Raw genomic sequence first — 18722 nt, forward strand, 5'->3', positions numbered from 1 at the left:
AACAAGTGTTCAGAATGGTGTTACATACCAAAGACGGGCAGGTTGTTGGGACATAAAGGAAAAAGACACGGTATGGTTTTGTTAGAGTCTGAATATAAGACATATTGTATATTAACAATAATTAACAGCATCAATTGATTCAGTGCTCATACATTCATTATTCGTGGTCCTCAGTCGTGCCAATGCAACCAGTTATTCAAATGTTGTTTGAATCTTTGTGTGGCACCCCATACAGTCTAAACCAGGTCATGTATAACTAGGTGTGAATTCTAGTTGGCATAGTTCCAAATTGGTGGCCAGGTGTTAAATGGTAAGCTATCATTCATACAGGTGACATGCAGTTTATTGTGTCACCCATTAACTCTGTGGCAGCGTGCATTAGTGCTCCGCGAGCAATAGAGATCTTACCAGCTATATCTGGGTGAGATTGCCTGTTGGTGTGCAAGATAACAAATGAATCCAGCCCTGCATTAGATTGCTGCTTCTGAATCGCACTAGATAAAGGACTCCATTATAGTTTCAAACTGGGTCACTTACCTCTGATACATGCAAAATATGTGTTCACTGGTCCAGACTGGCTCGTGTGTCCATCTGGTGTTGTCAGTAAGTATCTTATTGCTTGACAGTGCGGCAACTAAGTACATTGTTTTGTATGGCCTGGAACTGTAGACTACATTATATACTGTTAGAGTGAGTTACTCAAATCTGAAATGTTGGGGAATTGCTTTTGCGCTTACCTACAGGCGTCCTCTTAGTTTCAGTGCCAGTCAAATAACTTAAATGGAGAATAGTTTCCTAGTAGCCCCTCAGACCTGTAAACTCTAATATCCCAATTAGGATGTTTCTTGGTGTGCCGCAGTGTCATGGGCAACCCTATGTTGCACCTGGGCAAGTTTCCTAGTTGTTTTCTGTTCCCATGCATACCCTCATAATAATATTATGTGATGGTTAGGCCTTCAGTGCCCTTACCTGATTCGGTGTAGACCTGTTCTGCAAGGTAGTTCCTGGGCACCGCAGTGAGATAGAGGCACGCCGGTGCCATTTTGATTTGGTGTTTATGTTTGGTATCTTGTGTTTGACATCACTTAATTGTGCTACGCTATGTTTACCCTGTACGGTCCCATCATTCTCGGGTTACTCCGGTAATGGTACGTCATCCATGTTTTGGTTGTGGGAATGTTAAACAGTCCCTCATTAAATATAACAATATTGTGCCTCAAATGCTGGCCAAATCGGTATATTCTGCAACAATAATCCCCATCATGCTAAGTGCATTCCATAAGAGAAACCTTTACATAGGTGGTCCTAATCCTAATAGATTAGGTTCTTCATAACTCTAAGTGCCTGACAATTCTGGAAGTCATTCGTAGTGCCTCGTGTATCCCGTACAGGATAATCATTGCGCTTTGAAACGTCAGTACATATCTTAATGTGTGTGATGGAAGCTATATGTGTGATGTCCAGGTCTGTCGAGCCTTGCTCTAGGTTATCTCCTGTCCGACTCCAATTGACGTGTGTTCATTAGTATTCATGAACACTAATATTTACATCTGTTACTATTCTGCTCATGTGCCAGCTGGTGCATACCTGGCAAGGCTAATGGGGCCTTAGAGTATCCAGGCAGTGGCAGTGTTGTTTTGTGTTTTCACTCCTTTTTAGTGATGTTGAACATATTGGATCTTTCCTGTTCTCTAATTTGATGTTGTGCTTGTGTGATAACCTTAGTTGGGTACCCCCTTCCATTAACCTTGTGACGGGATACTCCAAGGATGCACATACACTACACACAATAGTGCAAAGACACTGGGACGTATCACTTATGGATCCAGACCTATGTCCCTAACTGGACAAAAAAACGAAATCTGCATTCACCGGGGCACCGACCATCAGGAATAAACTCTGCCCCTCATTTTTGGACATTAGCGCAACACGTGGGAGTGATTGGTTAAAACCCACTACCGGCTTTCACAAAAGTGGTACCTGTAGCATGTGCAGGTAGGAACACCCAGACCGCCGGGAAAACACTGACAATGAAGGCAAAACAATAAAGATTAAGGAGTTCATGAATTGCAAAACACATGTTGTAGTTTATGCTATCATCTGTGTATGCAAGAGGTTGTATATAGGAAGCACCATCAGACAATTCCGGATGAGAGTCAGGGAACACCTGACAAGCTTAAGTAGTCAAGATCACTAACTGCCATTGGCAAATCATTGGCAGGAATGCCATCAGCTGGCAGATAAAAGAAGATCTGAGATTCATAGGCCTCATGAGGGCCAAACTTAACAAAAGAGGAGAAGATCAGGAACTAGAACTGCGGCAAATGGAATCAAGATGTATATGCTATTTGCGGTGTGTGAAGTTCAGACTCAATTCCCATCATGAAATGAGCGTATTCCTATGAATGCCATGCTAATGAATGCATGTATCCAGATGCTGATATTTTAAAGGCTTACTGCTCGGAGACTGACACCCAGGCGCCCCATTAGCCTTGCCAGGTATGCACCAGCTGGCACATGAGCAGAATAGTAACAGATGTAAAGATTAGTGTTCATGAATACTAATGAACACACGTCAATTGGAGTCAGACAGGAGATAACCTAGAGCAAGGCTCGACAGACCTGGACATCACACATATAGCTTCCATCACACACATTAAGATATGTACTGACGTTTCAAAGCGCAATGATTATCCTGTACGGGATACACGAGGCACTACGAATGACTTCCAGAATTGTCAGGCACTTAGAGTTATGAAGAACCTAATCTATTAGGATTAGGATCACCTATGTAAAGGTTTCTCTTATGGAATGCACTTAGCATGATGGGGATTATTGTTGCAGAATATACCGATTTGGCCAGAATTTGAGGCACAAGATTGTTATATTTAATGAGGGAATTGTTTAACATTCCCACAACCAAAACATGGATGACGTACCATTACCGGAGTAACCCGAGAATGATGGGACCGTACAGGGTAAACATAGCGTAGCACAATGAAGTGATGTCAAACACAAGATACCAAACATAAACACCAAATCAAAATGGCACCGGCGTGCCTCTATCTCACTGCGGTGCCCAGGAACTACCTTGCAGAACAGGTCTACACCGAATCAGGTAAGGGCACTGAAGGCCTAACCATCACATAATATTATTATGAGGGTATGCATGGGAACAGAAAACAACTAGGAAACTTGCCCAGGTGCAACATAGGGTTGCCCATGGCACTGCGGCACACCAAGAAACATCCTAATTGGGATATTAGAGTTTACAGGTCTGAGGGGCTACTAGGAAACTATTCTCCATTTAAGTTATTTGACTGGCACTGAAACTAAGAGGACGCCTGTAGGTAAGCGCAAAAGCAATTCCCCAACATTTCAGATTTGAGTAACTCACTCTAACAGTATATAATGTAGTCTACAGTTCCAGGCCATACAAAACAATGTACTTAGTTGCCGCACTGTCAAGCAATAAGATACTTACTGACAACACCAGATGGACACACGAGCCAGTCTGGACCAGTGAACACGTATTTTGCATGTATCAGAGGTAAGTGACCCAATTTGCAACTACAATGGAGTCCTTTATCTAGTGCGATTCAGAAGCAGCAATCTAATGTGGGCTGGATTCATTTGTTATCTTGCACACCAACAGGCAATCTCGCCCAGATATAGCTGGTAAGATCTCTATTGCTCGCGGAGCACTAATGCACGCTGCCACAGAGTTAATGGGTGACACAATAAACTGCATGTCACCTGTATGAATGATAGCTTACCATTTAACACCTGTCCACCAATTTGGATATATGCCAACTAGAACACACACCTAGGTATACATGACCTGGTTTAGACTGTATGGGGTGCCACGCAAAGATTCAAACAACATTTGAATAACCGGTTGCATTGGCAGAACTGAGGACCACGAATAATGAATGTATGAGCACTGAATCAATTAATGCTGTTAAATATTGTTAATATACAATGGGGCTGAGTCATGGAATTTGTGCGCCGAAAAATGGGTTATTTGGGTGCCATTCTGTCCGCAAATCCCCATTTGTTAAACAGGGATTTGCGGGCAGAATAGCGCACAAATCCCTGTTTTTCGGCGCACAAATTCCATGAATCAGCCACAATATGTCTTATATTCAGACTCTAACTAAACCATACCGTGTCTATTTCCTTTATGTCCCAACAACCTGCACGTCTTTGATATGTAACACCATTCTGAACACTTGTTTTTCAATATGAACTGTAATGTTTAAATCATATCTTGTGAACAACATGACTTTATATAATTATTTTTAAATGCATTTAACAGCCTTGTGTACGACCAAGTGTCGAAACACGTGTTGGCTGTCGTTAGCAAGCAAAATAAACCACAATTTGAATAATTGACTGCATGACATAAGAGAAACAGACTTCTCTAAGGCTAAGCACAATTCGCCAGCACAGGTTTAACGGCTATAGTTCTTGTCACATCAGGATGGAGCACGATAGAGCAACCATTACATCCATTTAGAACCCTCAAATTGAGGCATTTTCAGGTTTTGTTCAGACATGGCAGTAATACTGGCTAACTCTATTTGTCTCGCCCCATGCCTCCCCAGCAGACTTGAAACCAACTTAATTGTGCATCTTTTCCAGTAAAGATCGGGCTCTCAACAACTCCGAGTTCCTTAAGAAAACCTTTAGTGATCACCTTGCTGCCCCCTTTTAAAACAAGCATTGGCGATACCAACAGTTTGGGCTTTTTGTAGGCACAGGAAAAGCAATTGCCAGGCATTATTAACTTGCCAACGATGTTAGCAGCTGCAAAATGGTGCAAGTACCTGGGCATTTAATAGCAGTGCCTGGCATATGCCAAATACTTATGCACAAGCCAAAACAGTTGGCTTTGCCAGTACTTGCTTTTAACAGGACTTTAGTGCAGAACACACATAGTGCTTGTAAATGGAGTGGCTGATGGCATACCTGGTTATGAGATTTTATTACACCACTAACGCATTTACAGCCCCAATTTAGTTGTTAACTCTCAGAAGACTGCTTTGGAAAAACACTAACAGGCACTTCAGGTCTAAAGTTTGATGGTAAGGCGTGAATAATGTGAGCACAAAGAGTTTCCATGAGGAGGTGTTATGGGTGGCAATGGACAGGAACTAAGCAGCAATGGCCATGGGGATTCGCATGGCCATGGACAGTCAATAGTTGGGCACATAACAAAACACCTACAAGCTGTGTGCCCCTCCTCCCGTGCATTTCTTCCTATCTGCACTCTAATGCAATCGTTTCAGCAAGTGCCACCCAATAGCCTAAAGTAATTACACTAGTGCATATCTCATAGAAGCAAAAAAACTGCTTGGGATATGATTTTTGTAGGGGCATGTTTGAAGTTTAGTAAGACTCACAGCAGTCACACTTAAATCAACACTGACAACACTGGTTTAAGACTGCAGCATGATTCTGAACCTTTGTATGGAATTATTGATGCTAACATTTAGACATTTCTCTTTACATGTGCATACCCGCAACTTTTGGTAAGGCGTTGACTGTGGGGATTACATGTTTTATTAACATAACACCTATTATTTCACTTTTTATAACAGTGCTTCGAATCAGGACACATATGTCACGGCACACTTCTTATAAATAAGATAATATTACTGGTATATTTTGTATTGAAAAAGGACTGGGGGAAGGGAGATCAGGAGAGGGTGCGGGGCAAATACGATAACTGTTTCTTTTCATCTGCACTAAGTGCATAGATCAGTGAGTTAAATGCTCAATTGTGAACTGTCCCTGCACTTTGCAATTTCAAATCTTGGCATCGCCTAATCAGCCCTTCACCCGTCTGAAGTTGATAAATTGAGTAGCATTACATTTGGTAGTAATTCCACACAGCTGACCTGGTCAATGCCTTTGATAGTATAGACCACTTCCCTATCAAAGTGGGGACTCGCAGAATCAGCTGGTTGAGTTGTGCAGATGATCTACTTCTCCTTGGTCACACCCCCAAGGACCTGCAAAACATGCTATTTGCTTTGGGCACATATATGCTAAAAACAATGGCCTACGTGTTAATATCCCAAAAAGTAAGACCATGGTGTTTACTAGTAAAAAGAAAGTAATAATAAATTGGTATGGAAGATGGATGGTGATGTCATGGAACGAGTAAGGCGTTATAAATACTAATTAGGAGTGGTGGTTGATGATAAGCTTAAATGGCAAACACACTGGGAAGAAACACATAACACATGTACAAAGATAGTAAACAGCATTAATGCCTTTATTGGTAGAAATGGAGGCTGCTCTCTAGAGACAATCTTACTTTTATATACCACCAAGATTGTCTCAGTCCTGGTGTATGGCATTGAGGTATGGGGCCATATTCTGTGTAGTGAAATACGTAAATTTGAAGCGAAAATGTTGCGGAAATTGTTTAGCTCGCCAAACACACTATCAGTTGAGTACATACTATTGGAATTTGATCTGAAGTGCAGCTTTGCAGCCTTCATTTTCAGAGTGGCCATGTGTTATGGAAGATTGCTACATCTGGAGAACGCAACCATTATGGTTATTTATTGTCAGGCTTTTATCAAACTAGATCTATGCGTAAATATAGGTACCATTGGAAAGATACTGAGTATACACAACAAATAGTTTGAAGGGTATAGACAGACAAACAGTGACTTAACATGTAGGTCGCGTAAATGTTGGCTTAGACAGAAACTTCATAAATATAGCACTGAGAACAATCTGATTCGATTAGCTATGAACGCAAACAGTGGCCCATATGTCCAATGTTGTATGCTCTGGGCCTTCAAACCAAATTACATTGTGGCACACCAAAACAGTGGCGTCATTAGACACTAGTTACTGCTCAAATTTAACATCAGTATCCAGTCTGCCTGCCCTAAATAGAGAACCCCTAATCTCTCCCTGTACCATTGCAAAAAAACACATTAGCCACTGATAGGAAGCCAAAACATACATGAAATGAAAGGGTTCCTGGTAGGGGAATTGTGTGAGAATGTCAAACTGCTGCTTGCATTAAATGCAATGTGCACACATTTCACATTACTTGAATCTGTAACAAACACAGTTTCTGTGTTCTGCATGTCCCCAGCACCAGGCCTCCTGCTGCTCAGTGCTGGGAGGGGAAGGGGTCTGCCCAGCCCTTCCTAGAGACTCTACTGCACGAGCAAGAGACACTGCTGTACTACAAAATCTAGAAATACTTCAAGAAACCAGTTATGCTCAGTCACCAAGCATTCAGCTTGGAGAGGAAGCCTATGGATTCTGGGTCTGTGCACCATGAATTGACAGACTTTAGAAATCAGAGTTTCAAGATTATAAAATGGGATAATAAGGTAATTCAGAATCAGGCCTGGCATCAAGGCCGTTCATGCTATTTAGTTAGAATGGGGCTCTACTCTTTTTGAGGGCCCCTTCAAATTTGACAAGAAAGCTTAATAGCTACTCTTAAGTGGTCATTTGGGGGTTAAAGCTTGCCTGCTGGCTGCCTTTTTTAAATGTCTTTTGCCATGCAGAAGACAGTAAACCTGTCCTGTGATAATCAGTTGTTTCAGGGTCCTCTCTAGTGCTACCTATGGGGTTTGCCAAAGGATGAGGTCACAGGGTGGAGTGGAAGGTATACAGATATGCCCTAAAGAAACAATTGTCCTCACCAATTGAAGGCTGGTGCCCTTTAATTGTGCACTGTTGAGCAAAGACAGACCACTCAAAAAACTGTTCAGTAATCACAGACATGTTTCACCCTTTTATTAGCTCTTTGGAGTGGGGTATCTGATATGCTGGGAAATTAATAAAGTTAACAGTGGCACTCATTAAGCTATCCAACCTTAAATCGAAACCAGGAAAACCATGAATTCAATTTGCATTAGGAAACATATTCTCCTATTATAATCTATGCACCACACAGCTGCCTCCCCTAACACAAGCCCTTTACCTGGGCTGCACTGAACTCACTCTTCCCATTCCTTATGATACATGGATTTTGTGATCAGAAAGGGATTTAAAAAACAACCTCATCAACTGAAACTGCTTGTGCCCCAAATAACGGGTTTACCATTTTTCAACTGCCCTTTTGCATTTAAAATCCTAAGACTACACCAGATCAATGCCTTTTTAGTATGAACATATATATACAGGCAGGTTTTCACAGCTGTAGATACGAAGGCCCCAATCATCGTTTTCTGATGCCCGCGCCCAGCACAACGTGTCAGAATGAGCCAAATAATGGTGGTGGGAGCGATGAAGGCTGAGCTTCTCTGTGGAACTTCCATTCCATACAGCCATTGCTTGTCCAGCCCTGGTTTTGGCTTTTTAACAGGGCTTCAGTGAAGGACACACAGAGTGCTTATAAAACGAGTGCCTGAAGGCCGGCCTCGTAAGAAATTTTTATTACACCAGCAGCGTATTTACAACTCCAATTGAGTCATTAACTCTCAGAAGAATGCTTTGAAAAAACCCTGGCAGGCACTTTGAGTGCAAAGTCTGAGGGTAATGCTTGATTAAAGCAAGCTCAAAGAGCTCACATGAGGAGGAGTTTTGGGGCGAGGAGAGGCAGGAATGGGTGGGAATGGCTATAGGGATTTGCATGGCCATTGGCAGTCAATGGGTGGGCAAATATACAGACAACAGCTATCGAATGCGTCTCCCTCCTCATATGTCATTCCTCTGCGTCCCTCCTCATAGGTCATTCCTCCCTATATGTACTCCTTTGTAATAGTTTAAGATTATAAGTGTCGCTAGCAACATTGAATAACCCGAACTAAAAAGGAGGTAACTGCATCATAGAGTAGGAGTCTGGGAAAGGATTGTCTATGCAGCTCATTTCAGAAATACTCTAGCAATGGTTTAGATGGGACATGTCTCGTCTAAACCAGTGAAAACCCCAATGGGAACTGGCAGGATAAGAAGGGCTGTGAGTAGAGCAGACATGGGACAGTGGAGTAAGCAATGGCTAGAGGGGACCTATCTTCTTAAAATCAGTGAAAACCCCAAAGGAAGCTGACCAGGGAAGATGGTATGGGCCTACAGCAGGTGCAGGGTAGTGGAGTAGGCACTGCCTTCAGAGAGGGCCTATCTTCAGTACACACAAGTGTAAACCCAAGAGGAGACCACCTGTGTAAGAAGGGCTGAGAGTAGAGCAGGCACATGGCACTGAAGTAAGCTGGGGAATAACACATTGACTCAGACCCCCACTTGAGAGTGTAGTTAGAGGCATGTAGAATAATCCCGTCTGTAAAAGAAGGTATTGGCGAGTAATTAGGGGTGGAGGGTCTCCTTGGGAACCAGGCCATTCTGTATGGTTCACTAATAGTTCTTCTGTCTAATGCGGCTGCCTGCCCCACATTTTTCTTTTGTGCTTTTCGGCAGCGCTCGGAAGAGGAAATTAGACAGCATATTAGCTCTGTATCAAGCATCACAGCGCACATATACACCACAAGCATAACCACAGAATCCCACAAGCATACAGATCTTCAGACACGCATGTATATAAAAGATACTCAACATTTCAGAGTATGTTGATATTCAGACAAACTAAGCCACAGACAAACCTGCAAATCAGTGCCCCTCTGAAGCACATCTAGGGATAACTCATTGATAGGAATACCTCAGCATAGCACTGACCCTCAGAATAATGACCCTCTGATTAAACAGATCAGTCCACCCTGTGGAACCACCCTTGAGTACCTATACCACGAATCATGAGAATGATCACTACCAGCTCAACCTGACCCAGAAGTAAGCAGGACCAGGGAGCTTCAAAAGTACACCACCCACTCCAGACACTCACCTCTCCTATCATCCTGCTCATTCTCCACTTTACACCAACAAACAATAGAATGCAGCTATATACCTCGATCAATTTCGGCCTAGCTGCACACATAAACTTCCTACACAGGCCTAATGCCGCCAGAATGCAGTCCCAGAGACCTACCGCCTGACTGCACACATTTGACTGATCTCTCACTACCACCACACCTAATGTTAGGATGCTGCCTCCATCACGCTAATCTCACTGGTAGCACACATATTGAGTGCACCCAAGCACTGTATTCTACCCTAATCTCTCAACTGACCTGGACTGCGGTCCCCGAGGGCGTTCAACCTACAAGCACTTTGAGGTCATACCAATGATATATATAGTGTTATATACATGCCAAATAACAATAACAACAATAACAATAACTGCAAGCTAACACATTGAGATAAAACACACATTCACAAATGCCGCCAAACGCAAACACAAAGAAGTGGCCATACGCTTAAACCCATATCTCAAAATGTGCACACAAATGAAAGCATGCTGTTTCTCCTCTCTCTCTCTCTCTCTCTCTCTCTCGCTGTCACTCTCTCTGTCACACGAACATTGACCAATTGACACACACAAAGTCACAGAAACACATACTGATGCTCAAGCACATTCCAAAACACAAACATAGAAATATGCACATAGATGGCCACACACACGGACATCTACCATACACAGTCGACCAGTTTTCCTTCCACACGCAACAAAAGCCCAGACTCGAACACAGCGTGCCCGGCTATTCTTACACAGACACACGAAGCAGCAAGCACACACACACACGGCTGAATCAAATAATTACACAAACCTCCTCCCAGGAAAAAAAGACAGCTAGGGACACATCGCAGGCAGAAGGATGGCCATGCTGTCGGTCAGGCCACAGCAGGTACGGTGGCATGCACACATGCACAGATTAAAGAAGAACACAGAGCATGCAGTCAATTGCAGCCCACACTGGGAAGCAACCACGCACGCACACGGGCACCAGCACAGTGAAAGAAACCAAAGCATACAAGCACACTCACCTAGTTAAACACACTCACAAAGTGAAACACAAACAAAAGGACCGCCATGCAGAATCACACACAGATTCACAAAGAAGCGAGCCCCCTCCTCCGCCATCCCGCGGGCCTTCAGATTCATATCCCGCCCACCACAGGTCATAAAGCTTCTCAGGAGCAGCTTAATGCAGATTCCTGCACACTGCGCCCCCATTAATGATCAGGCTGGGGAAATCAACTCGCAGTTACTATGAAGATGCTCACAATCTGCGTCTGCAGAGGCAGGACTGAGGAGGGAGTGCTCCAGGGAGTCCCTAGTCCTCCCTCCAACGCATAAAGGATGAACTTCCACGGCAGCGGAACCTGCTGTCTCGGTGCAGGCCCACTAACAGCCCGGGGCTACAGTGAGCAAGGGCCAAAGGAAATCGTCATCCCTGGCTGTGACGGCTCAGATAGTGACCAGATGCCTGATTTATGCTGTCTGGGTATAGGAGCAATGCAATAATACATGTTTGAGTTACCCAAATCAATGGCCTCGTCTTATTGGGGTCAGCATTTGAACTCACTGACAATATGTCACATGCAGATTTCATCAGCATTAACCTGCTGAGCTATCTTAAAATTTGCTGACACGCATGACAGAGGTCTTCTGTGTAACAGCCTATAGGGCAGGCCTACTGCCCGCAGGGCTTTCTAGAGTAACCAATGAATCCACTTACCACCATCAAGACTGACAGCGAACAAGTCTGCATGCAGCACACCTGACAACAATGGGGTCATGAGAAGTCAACAAGATTGACATCAAGCGGCAAGCTAACAGGTCTGCATGCAGCACACCTGACAACAATGGGGTCATGACAAATCAACAAGATTGACATCAAGCTAACAAGTCTGCATGCAGCCCACCTGACAACAATTTGTTCATGAAAAGTCAACAAGATTGACATCAAGCTGCAAGCTAACAAGTCTGCATGCATCCCATGCGACAATAATGGGTTCATGACAAATCAACAAGTTTGACATCAAGCGGCAAGCTAACAGGTCTGCATGCAGCCCACCTAACAACAATAGGTTCATGACAAATCACCAAGATTGATATCACGCGGCAAGCTACCAAGAGTGACATTCTGCTCATCCAGCAAGCATGACATCATGTCAAGCCAACAAGAAGTATTTCAAGCAACTAACCAACAAGAATTGCAACATGCCAATCTGACAAGAATGAGCACAATAGCCCAACGCACAAGAACGGCTTTCGGCCTATCTCGCAACAATGGCATCATGGGAATACACCAAGAATGCTGATATATCAGTTCGATAAGAATGGCATGAAATGCTCGTCCAATTAAATAACATTGACGGCATACGACAAACATATTTAACCCTGTCAAATAACAAGAACCATACTCCCCTACCAAAAAGTGTAGCATCTTCCCATTGGACACTGACAGCAAAAACCCATCCGGAACAAATTCCATCCTCCATACCCAACAAGAAGGATGCCCTCCTTCAATCGGACAAAACCCACACCTACCCCATCAAATAGAAGTAGTATTCTTCCCATCCAACAGAATGATATTCAACCATCCAACTGGAATGATGACATTATGTACCGATCTGGCAAGCATGACACCATGCACAACCAATAAGAGTGACTTGCTCCATTCTGATCAAATTGATGTCATCCACTCACTGGCAAATTCCATATCCCTCATCGACGCAGAGAAACATTATCCCATTAGGCAAGGATGTCATCAAAAAGCCATCTAACAAGAATGGTATCCCCGATGCGGGAAAAAATCATGTCTTCCCCATCAAACAAGAACAAACTTACGCTCACCTAAGAAAAATGACATCCTCACATCTGACCAGAATGATATTGAGCCCCTCTATTTTTACAAGCAGGCATTTCTTATGCCTATCTGATACATTTCTCCTATCTGAAAATGATAATGTCCACCTCCATCTACCATAAATACTGTACCCCCACTACCCAACATGAAGGACAGCCAGGCCCCATCAACCAAAACAGCATCAACCCCAGAAGAATGAGTTTCACTCGCAGGCAATGAGAAGGACATCCAAGCCCCATTCACCAAGAACAACATCAACCCCAGATGAACAACTTCCACTTGCATCCAATATGAATGACATCCAGGCCCCATCCACCAAAACAAGCATCAACCCCAGAGGAATGACTTCCACTCACACCCCATAAGAATTATCCACCCCATCCACCAAAACAGCATCAATCCCAGAGGAACGACTTCCACTCGCAACCAGTAAGAAGGACATCCAAGCCCCATCCACCAAAACAGCATCAACCCCAGATGACTGACTTCCACCCGCAGTCATTGAGAAGGATATCGAAGCCCCACCCACCAAGAACAGCATCAGCCCCAAAGGAATGGCTTCCACTAGCATCCACTAAGACTGAGGAATGATTGCACTTGCATCCAATAAGAATGACAGCCACCTCATCAACCAAAACAGCACCAACCCCAGAGGAACGACTTCTACTCGCATTGAATACCAATGACATCCAGGCCGCATCCACCAAAACAGCACCAACCCCAGAGGAATGACTTCCACTGACACCCAATAAGAATGACAATCACCAAGAACAGCATTAACCCCACAGGAACGACTTCCACTAACATCCAATGAGAATGAGGAACGACTTCTACTTGCATCCAATAAGAATGATATCCACCTGCCCACCAAAACAGCACCAACCCAGGAAGAATGACTTCTACTTACATACAATACCAATGACATCCAGGCCCCATCCACCAAAACAGCACCAACCCCAGAGGAACGTGTTGGGATGGTTCCCGGGTATGCCAGAGGTCATCTGAGGGTCCGCCTGACTCCCAAGGGCCCAACACCCTTCCCCAGATTGTCCATTAGGGTATTTCCATCCACAATCTCTGTTTCGTCCCCTATACCTGTAAAAACATGTAGTGGATTTGGTCTGTATGGCTGGTTGAGGGAGTACAGTTCAGTGTGCAAGTCAGCCATTGGTGGGATTTGTCCGAAATAAGATGGGTGAGTTCAAGCAATCCTGGCTCTCCATCCCATCATGTACCTGGGGGTGGGGAGGGGCATTCCTGGGACCTTCTCTTCAAACGACCTCTACTCCAATACAATACCAATTATATCCAGGCCCCTTCCACCAAGAGCTGCAGCCACCCCTGAGGAATTACTTTCACTTTCACCCAATAAGAATGACACCCAGGCCCCATCCACCAAGAACAGCATCAACCCCAGAGGACGGACTTCCATTTGCATTCAATAAGAATGACATCCACCCCCTCCACCAAAACCACACCAAGGCCAGAGGAACGTCTTCCACTCACGTCCAGTAAGATGGACATCCAGGCCCCATCCACCAAGAACAGCATCAACCCTGCCTTGATTTACGACTTCCTGTTGGAGCCAAAAAGAAAGACATGAACTCAACCAAAGAATAAGAATGCACTCCCTTGTCTGGAAACAGGGACATTTAACCACCATATAACCATAACAACCTCAAACCCCATTCTGGAAGAATGATATCAAACCTCCAATAAGAATGACCCACCCACATGCCATGGGAGGGAGGATACCTCTTTCAACAAGAATGGCATCCGTTACTGCCAGTTCAGCAAGAGTACTATGCAGTCACTATCCTAAAAGAACTCCAGTCCTGTAATGAATAATGAGATCTGGCCACATCCTGGAAGACTGAAATACCCACAACATGGACAGGCTAGACATGCACTCACCCGATCAAACAAAAATTACATGTAACCTCACCCCATCCAACAGGAGGAACATGAACTCTCAGGGCCTAATTCACAGAAGCGTGTTATAATGGAAACACACATATCTCAGGGCCTAATTCACGGAAGCGTGTTATAATGGAAACACACATATCTCAGGGCACACATATCTCAGGGCCTAATTCACGGAAGCGTGTTATAATGGAAACACACATATCTCAGGGCACACATATCTCAGGGCCTAATTCACAGAAGCGTGTTATAATGGAAACACACATTTGGAAAACGTTCTATGAATCAGGGCTTGACTGAATAAGAACAGCCTGGGCGGGCAGCACCCCGTGAAAACATTGTCCAACCATATTCCATAAGAGTGACATCTGCTCCCATCCAATAAAAAGCCATATCCGGCCTCGTTCTGTAAGAGTGGCATACAGTCTCCTCCCATTAAATCCACGTCCATCCCTTAAACTCAGCATCTTACAGGAACCAAATCCCACCCCTTCGAGAAATATGACAACAACCCTCTAACTATAAGAACAGCGTCCAAACTAACCCCACAAAAGCACAATCCAACTTCATTGTATAAGAATGACACAAGTCCATCCATAAGGATTACACGCTCACCTTCAACTGAGAATAACCTGCATTCTCCATCTGTAATATTGCATCATATGGGACCAACGCCCAGCCTCATCACCTATGCATGGCACCCAATATCTCATGAATGGGGGTGGCACCAGCCCATCCTATAAGAGACCCACACACTCGCATCCTATAAGATGGGACAGGACCCCGAACCTATACAACCTACATGTGCCCCAACCCATACAATGAAGAACGCACCGTCTTCCAATGAAAACGACTTCCAATCTCTATCCAACCAAATGATCACAACTTTTAGTGGCCACCATCAGGCGACAAGAGCGGCATCCAGCACTATTCCATACAAAACAACTCCCACACAAGGCGCTCCTTTACATCGTGCAAGACACCCCTGTCCAACGCATCCTATGACAGCAGCACCCACCCTCCACGCTATGAGCCTGGCGATCCTATAGGAACAGCAATCCCGGTAAAACGCGATCCATCGCAAACTATAGAAGCGGTTTCCAGCCCCACTGGCGACAAGAACGGCTGCCCCTCCCCCTCCCATTCAACAGGGTGGTCTGTGCAAGTTTCTCTGCAAACGTGAAGCGCACCAGGCAGGCATGCATGCACAAATGTGTCTCGAGGAAGGACGGGGCGGGGGTGAGCCGGGCGCGCGTCCCGGGGGAGGAGAACGCTATCCGCGAGCTCATTATTCGGACTGTCATTTTCATAATCGCCGAGGCTCCGGCGGTGCCCCCGGAACGGCTGCCACCCGATTCCATCTCAAGCGGTTATCGAGAAGTGAACGCCATGGGGGTGATCGGTGACAGCGGGGGCAGGGGAATAAGGGTGAGGCGGGGAGGGGGGGGTAGTTAGGTAATCGGAGGTGGGGGGGGCTACTTGGGGATTCAGGGAAAGGCGACGCAGGGATGTCAGCAGGCAGAGCCGCTGGTGGCGGTAGGGGGGCTGCACCTGACTGATACAACCCGAAAACCAAGGCGTCTTTGTGCAGATTGCAGTGGTGAAAGATACAACACGAGCCCCCCTCAGTCGTGGCCCCACCACCGAAGACAGCAGACCCCCTCCTCCTCGCCCCCTCCCCGACCCCCGCATACACACAGACACAGTGACAGCAGCTTCATGTTCCGGTAAGCACTCGCCGTGCGCATCGAGCGTGAACGGCGAGAAGACACACGGGCACCCACCCACTGGTTCTGCCGCTCGCCGGACCTGGGTGGGGGGTTCTGGCCATAATGGTTGACGATGCCAAAAAGTAGGGGGTTCCCGTGCCAGCCAGGGGAAATCGCCTCTCAGCCTGCGCAGGTTCCAAAAGACTTCAATGATCACACCCCCCCCCCCCCCACGCCCAAACTACTGCACCCCTGGGTGCTGCACAACATACCACACACACCATGCGCACATCCATGATATATCCTAGTCAGTATTACACAATGCAGATGTGGTGGCAAGAGTCCGATGGGGGAAAGGGGGCGATTAGAGGAGGGCAATGAGAATGCCCACACTCACACCCCACACAGCCACCTTTAGAATCCGTACTATGCATACCGCGCATGCATGCTGCGTGCAGAGAGGGGCGTCGCGCGGCCCGGTGACCCGCCGCGCCCCTCCTGTTGCGCCCCGCCAGGCGCCGCCGCACTCACCGATCTGGATGTTGTTGGGGAAGTTGACCCCGCACACGGCGCCTATCAAGCTGGTGCAGAGCAGGGCCAGGATCCGCTGCATCCTTCCTCTAGCATTGGCGAAGCAGAGGGCGCCCAGCCTCCCACCATAGGCTCTGCTCCCCCCTTTGGGAGCTGCTCCCCCGCCCCCACGGATCCTTTTAGCGGCTGCTTGGGGGGGGGGCGGGAAGCCGTCCGGGGTACCAGGGCGGGGGTGGGGCTCTGCTTTTTTTCCCGGGTGCTGCTTGTTGCTCCCCGTGGTCTTGCTGTGTCCCCCCTCTGCCTCTCTGCATCCAGCACTTGAGACGCCGTCTTAACCACAAGTGACAGCAGGATTAACTGTGGCAGGGGGAGAGAGCGAGAGAGAGCGAGAGAGGAGGAGAGAGCCCTCCTCATTCACAGGCTCCCCCCTCTTCCTGCACTCCGCCGGGCTAATAATCCGCTTTCCTTTCCCAAGCCAGGCGCATAGCCCCCAGATTCCACGCCAACCCCGTGTCCTGCGTGCGCTATTGGGGGACCCTAGCTTTGCCAACGTTAACCCTTCTCGAGAAAAATCAGCGGCAGCGATGGGTGCCCAGATGCCAGTCTCCTGTTGCCAGCATCTCCCCCTTGGCAGAGCGGCGGCCGCGCAGATAGTGCCTGGGTAATTATCGCCCCGTTTGCAGAAGAAACGGAAGGGACTAATGCGAAGGATGACGGCGAGACAGGGGGAGAGCGCGCGGAGGATGGGAAGGGGGCAGAGGCCGTAGACACAGGGGAGAGGAGGAGAGGGCAAGGGGAAGTAGATGGCCACATTAGCGAGAATGAGAGCGTCGACAAAGAAAAAGGGCTCAAGAAAAGCAGATGACGAGGAGGAGAAAGAAACGAAGGGACGAGGAGCACGAAAGAAACCACCAGGAGAAATGAACAAAGAAAAGGAGGGAAGAAAACGCGAGGGAAAGAAAGAAAAAGGTAAGCATGGAAAGGAAGCTACTGAAAGAAAAGGAAAAAGAACGAACGATGGAACATAGAAGAGAAAACAGAGAACGAAAGAGTGAAATATAGAAACGAGAGGTAAAGACAAAATGAAATAGAGCATGAGAGGAAAGAAGAGAAATGGAGGACAGAAAGATCGCGAGAGAAAGAAAGAGACGAGAAGTCACAAGAACATCGTAAAGCGCAGAAGGGGGGTAGTTAAAGTTGGGACGCTCGAAAGAGAAAAAACATTAGGAGTGACTAGAACGACAAAGAAAATTAAAGACCAGAGAAATAATAAACACAAGGAAAATAACACGATCCAATCACAGACTGAAATGGCGAAGACACAGACGATAGAACGCACGGGAAAGACTTGTACACCCAGCGGACTGACCCAGGGGGAGCGCAACGAAATCTACATTGCGTGGGTGGGTGGGGGACAGTGGGATAAAGCTTCAAATGTTGGGAGAGGTGCTCACTCCTTAGACTGTGGGGGATGGGCAAACTTACTTGTGTGGGGGCATTTGCGCATTCTAATGAGACCATTCTAGTGCAGCTTCAATGTTACACGCAGTTAACTCTCTCCTTTAAGTCTGAAAGCCCCCACTTAAGGGCTACTGTGAGAATAAGCGTGCCCCCTCGCTATCCTCCCAATCACTCCCCTGGCATACAAGTACCAACCCCACATCACGAATTCAATTGCCTAAAAATGTATGCATACCAATACGTTAGTAATTGTGGGCCTTTGTCAAGAGAGAAGCCCAGGTGTGGTTTAACATCTGTGTCCTCTTCTGTCCAGCCACGGCTTTCTAGGCCAGCCAGGTATCAACAAAGCCCGAAATTTCAGGGGGCGGGGGGGAGGCTTGGGCCCAGTCAGTCCAATGTTCTTGTGCTA

The 18722-nt window shown here is 46.1% G+C and overlaps 1 protein-coding gene across 4 annotated transcripts in view; it reads right to left on the reverse strand.

The window, feature by feature from the left end:
* GRIA1 (glutamate ionotropic receptor AMPA type subunit 1) overlaps positions 1 to 17614 on the reverse strand; it is a 774249-nt gene extending 756635 nt beyond the window's left edge. Inside the window, exon 1 of one of the 4 annotated variants that reach the window (XM_069653990.1) lies at positions 16853 to 17614. In XM_069653990.1, the coding sequence (XP_069510091.1) occupies positions 16853 to 16934 (82 nt within the window). In that variant the 5' untranslated portion in view covers positions 16935 to 17614. The remainder of the gene's footprint in view (positions 1 to 16852) is intronic. The other 3 variants (XM_069653989.1, XM_069653988.1, XM_069653986.1) reach the window with 3 other exon arrangements.
* Positions 17615 to 18722: the final 1108 nt, after the last annotated feature.

This window comes from Ambystoma mexicanum, chromosome 3q (genome assembly GCF_040938575.1).
Source record: "Ambystoma mexicanum isolate Mex_15411 chromosome 3q, UKY_AmexF1_1, whole genome shotgun sequence".
Taxonomy (NCBI): domain Eukaryota; kingdom Metazoa; phylum Chordata; class Amphibia; order Caudata; family Ambystomatidae; genus Ambystoma; species Ambystoma mexicanum.